At 37.4% G+C, this 3,516-nt stretch overlaps 1 protein-coding gene across 1 annotated transcript; it reads left to right on the top strand.

Moving 5' to 3' along the window:
• Positions 1–769: 769 nt before the first annotated feature.
• Positions 770–3,269, top strand: LOC143614636 (metacaspase-4-like). Its single transcript, XM_077088018.1, has 2 exons — positions 770–1,155; positions 2,206–3,269. The coding sequence occupies exons 1-2, from the start codon at positions 810–812 to the stop codon at positions 3,117–3,119; spliced, it is 1,260 nt and encodes a 419-aa protein (XP_076944133.1). The 5' UTR covers positions 770–809; the 3' UTR covers positions 3,120–3,269.
• The last annotated feature ends 247 nt before the right edge of the window (positions 3,270–3,516 follow it).

Raw genomic sequence — 3,516 nt, 5'->3', positions numbered from 1 at the left:
GTTAAATGACCGAAAGTTTTAGTTTCATCAAACCTAAAATTCGTGGATATATAAATATATAACTTTTAATATTATTTAAATTTCCTCTTAGGGAAACCATATTATTAATTTAGGAGCGTAAACATGTGAGCCGAGCCTAAGTTCGACTAGGCTCAAGCTCGGCTCGTTTTGACTTATGAGGGTTTGGGCTCGACTCGCCAACTGTTTTTGACTTTTTTCAAGCTCGGGTTTGACTCATTTATTAATTAATTTATGTATGTTTATTTTTATATATTTTGAGAAAAACTTCAAACGAGTCTAAGCTTCGCTCAAACTCGTATAGTATCTTAAACGAGTCAAAGCTTGGCTCGAGCTCGACTCATGTAAAACCAATATATAGAAGTCTAAAATAAAAATACATAAAACTTAAAACACACAAGGCTCGTTAAAGCTCTACGAGCTGAAACGAGCTTCCCATACAAGGCTCAAGTTTAGGCTCGATAACTAAATGAGCTTTGAGTAAGGCTCGGCTCTGTTCGAACTCAAAAAACTCACCTCATTTCGAGAGCTAAAGTAACCCATGAACCGTTCAACTCATTTACACCCCTAATTATTATATATGGAGATCAAGTTGCCATGTTGATCATTGATGATATGAATACGTCGACAATACATACCCCTTTATTTGGTACATATTTCTTTCACTATATTATTATATCAAAATAAAAGTCCTCCTATAATATTACATTTATTATTTGAAACGAAATAATTGGACAGACACCAAGTCAAAAGCGTCAATCAATTCCTCACTGCAATTATTCAACTTGTCAATGGGAAAGAAAGCCGTATTGATCGGATGCAACTACCCTGGAACCAAGGCGGAGCTCCGTGGCTGCGTCAACGACGTCAAGCGTATGCACCGGTGTCTAGTCGACCGCTACGGATTCTCCGACCAAGATATTAATATCTTAATCGACACCGACGACTCCTACACCAAACCTACCGGGAAGAACATCCGCAAAGCTTTATCCGATCTCGTGAGCTCTGCTGAGGATGGTGATTTTCTGTTTGTGCATTACAGTGGACACGGTACAAGGCTTCCTGCCGAGACTGGTGACGATGACGATACTGGATATGATGAGTGTATTGTGCCGTGCGATTTTAACCTGATCAACGGTACGGATAATTATAATTGAACTTTTGTTTATCGTTGATTTGAATAATTGATCACTGAATTGTGTACTGCTGTTAGTGATTGAAGTTGTTGTAAGTGGATCGGTGATGCTAGAATGTGTTATGTGGATTAGGTGTTAGGTTTGTGAGACTGAAATGCTGTTTAGATTGTTTTTGTAGTGGATGAAGTGCCGGATCTGAAGGGATCGGGTTGTTTTGACCGTGAATTTTGCGGTCTGAAACACTTGATTACTGTAGAATTATCGGATCTGCTTAATTTTACTAGCATCTGTGTAATTTAGTTATAGTAATATCCTGTTCTGGTAGAGGGAGTTGAATTATGATAATCTGTTCCTCAATTAGGATTTAACAATGATTCTTATTGTCATTTGTGTTTGCATCTAGGACTGTAGTCGAACTGAATGTTCGGCGGGAGGTTTGTTTATGCTCATTTGTTTAATAAATGAAAGAACGCGAACAAAGAGTTTTGTTTGATTAACTAAATGAACGAATAGGAACAGAGGCCAAGTTTGTTTAGTTGCGTTCGATAATGTGTTCATTTATGTTTGTTTATAAAGGTTTTTAATACTTTTTAATCACTTTTATAATCTTATCATATAAATTTTAGCAGAATTATCAAGTATAAAACAAAAAAATATATGAGTATTATGTGATTACTTTATAATTTATATGTAAATTAACATATGAATATGAATATTAAAAGAAAACACCAACACAAACTTGCTATCTGGACTCAAACCGATGACACTGAACATTCTCGGTTAGCGAAATAAAAAAAAAAGATTGTGTATGTGTTCGTGAACCGTTTATGAACAAGCTCATTTCCTTAATGAACAAACACGGACAAGAAATTTTGTTTGGTTAGGTGTTCGTGAGCTGTTCGTTTGTCCGATAAAAGCTTAACAAACGAACATGAACAAAGCCTTGTTCGGTTTGGTTCATTTACAGCCCAATAAATTGCATCTAAGATCATGAATTTGTGCCTTTGTTGACTTTCCTGTTAATGAATTTTCATTCATATGGTGGTTGCAGATGATGATTTCAGAGAACTTGTTGATCAAGTTCCTCATGGCTGCAGAATCACCATTGTATCAGATTCATGCCACAGTGGTGGTCTAATCGATGAAGCCAAAGAACAAATTGGCGAGAGCTGCAAAACCGACACAAACGAAGAAGAAGACGAAAAAGAAAGCGGATCCCGCTTTGGATTCAGAAGCTTCCTACACAAAACTGCTGAAAACGCATTAGAGTCGCGTGGCATTCATCTTCCTTCTGGATTACGCCATAACAAGCATCGCGAAGAAGAAGAAGAAGAAATAGAAGAAAAAGAATATGAAGGAGGTCTTTATGTTAAAAACAAATCATTACCTATTTCAACCCTCATTGACATACTAAAACAACAAACAGGTAAAGATGATATAGATGTTGGGAAAGTGAGACCTACATTGTTTGATATGTTTGGTGAAGATTCAAGTCCAAAAGTGAAAAAGTTCATGAATGTCCTGTTAAACAAGCTGCAAGGCGGTGATGCTGGCGGCAATGGTGGTGGTGGCTTCTTTGGGATGGTTGGGAGTTTAGCTCAGGAATTTCTAAAGCAAAAACTTGAAAATGATTCAGAATATGCCAAGCCTGCAATGGAAGAACAAGTTGGAAGGAAAGAAGATGCATACGCAGGGTCTAAGAAGCGGGATTTGCCCGAAAATGGGATTTTAATTAGCGGGTGCCAGACACACGAAACCTCGGCTGATGCCACACCAGGTGGCAAACCAGATCAAGCTTACGGTGCACTTAGTAACGCGATTCAAACGATTCTTGAAACGAATGATGATATTAGTAATTATAAGCTTGTGACTGAGGCGAGGAGGTTGTTGAAGAAACAAGGGTTTACTCAAAACCCGGGGCTTTATTGTGATGATAACCATGTCGAGGCTTCTTTTGTGTGCTAAGCATGGTGCGACCGACCCGAGTTTATATGCGATATTTGTGAGATTCATATGGTGTATTTTTATGTGTTTTATTTGAATGCTGGTTTTGAAAAATAATTCTGGACTTGGACTGTGTTTTGTCTTTGTACTTTATCTGTGATGTGTTTTATTAAAATATAAACAGAGTGGTGATTTCTATTTGATGACAAACTGTTTCTTTGAAATGTGTAGTTTTAAGTGTTTTAACTCCTTTTTTTATATTGAAACAAGGTTATACTTAAAATATGCCACATTTAATTCATTTCAGATCTCATTTCTAGTTTTCAAGTGATGGTGGCAGAAAGATGATGACGATGGTTGATGGGTAGCGCTGGCAATGGTGGCAATAGTGGCGGTGTCGGCAGGCAACTAGTAGGTG

This window comes from Bidens hawaiensis, unplaced genomic scaffold (assembly GCF_021521415.1).
Source record: "Bidens hawaiensis isolate Kalapana, Puna unplaced genomic scaffold, B.hawaiensis_p1.1 tig00040598_1, whole genome shotgun sequence".
NCBI lineage: Eukaryota > Viridiplantae > Streptophyta > Magnoliopsida > Asterales > Asteraceae > Bidens > Bidens hawaiensis.
This window is presented reverse-complemented; position numbering and strand designations above follow the sequence as displayed.

Excerpts from the sequence above, each read along its gene's own strand:
- LOC143614636 (XM_077088018.1), top strand. The coding sequence starts at position 810 with ATGGGAAAGAAAGCCGTATTGATCGGATGCAACTACCCTGGAACCAAG. Across the intron at positions 1,156-2,205 it reads CGATTTTAACCTGATCAACG|ATGATGATTTCAGAGAACTT; the intron begins GTACGGATAATT and ends TGGTGGTTGCAG.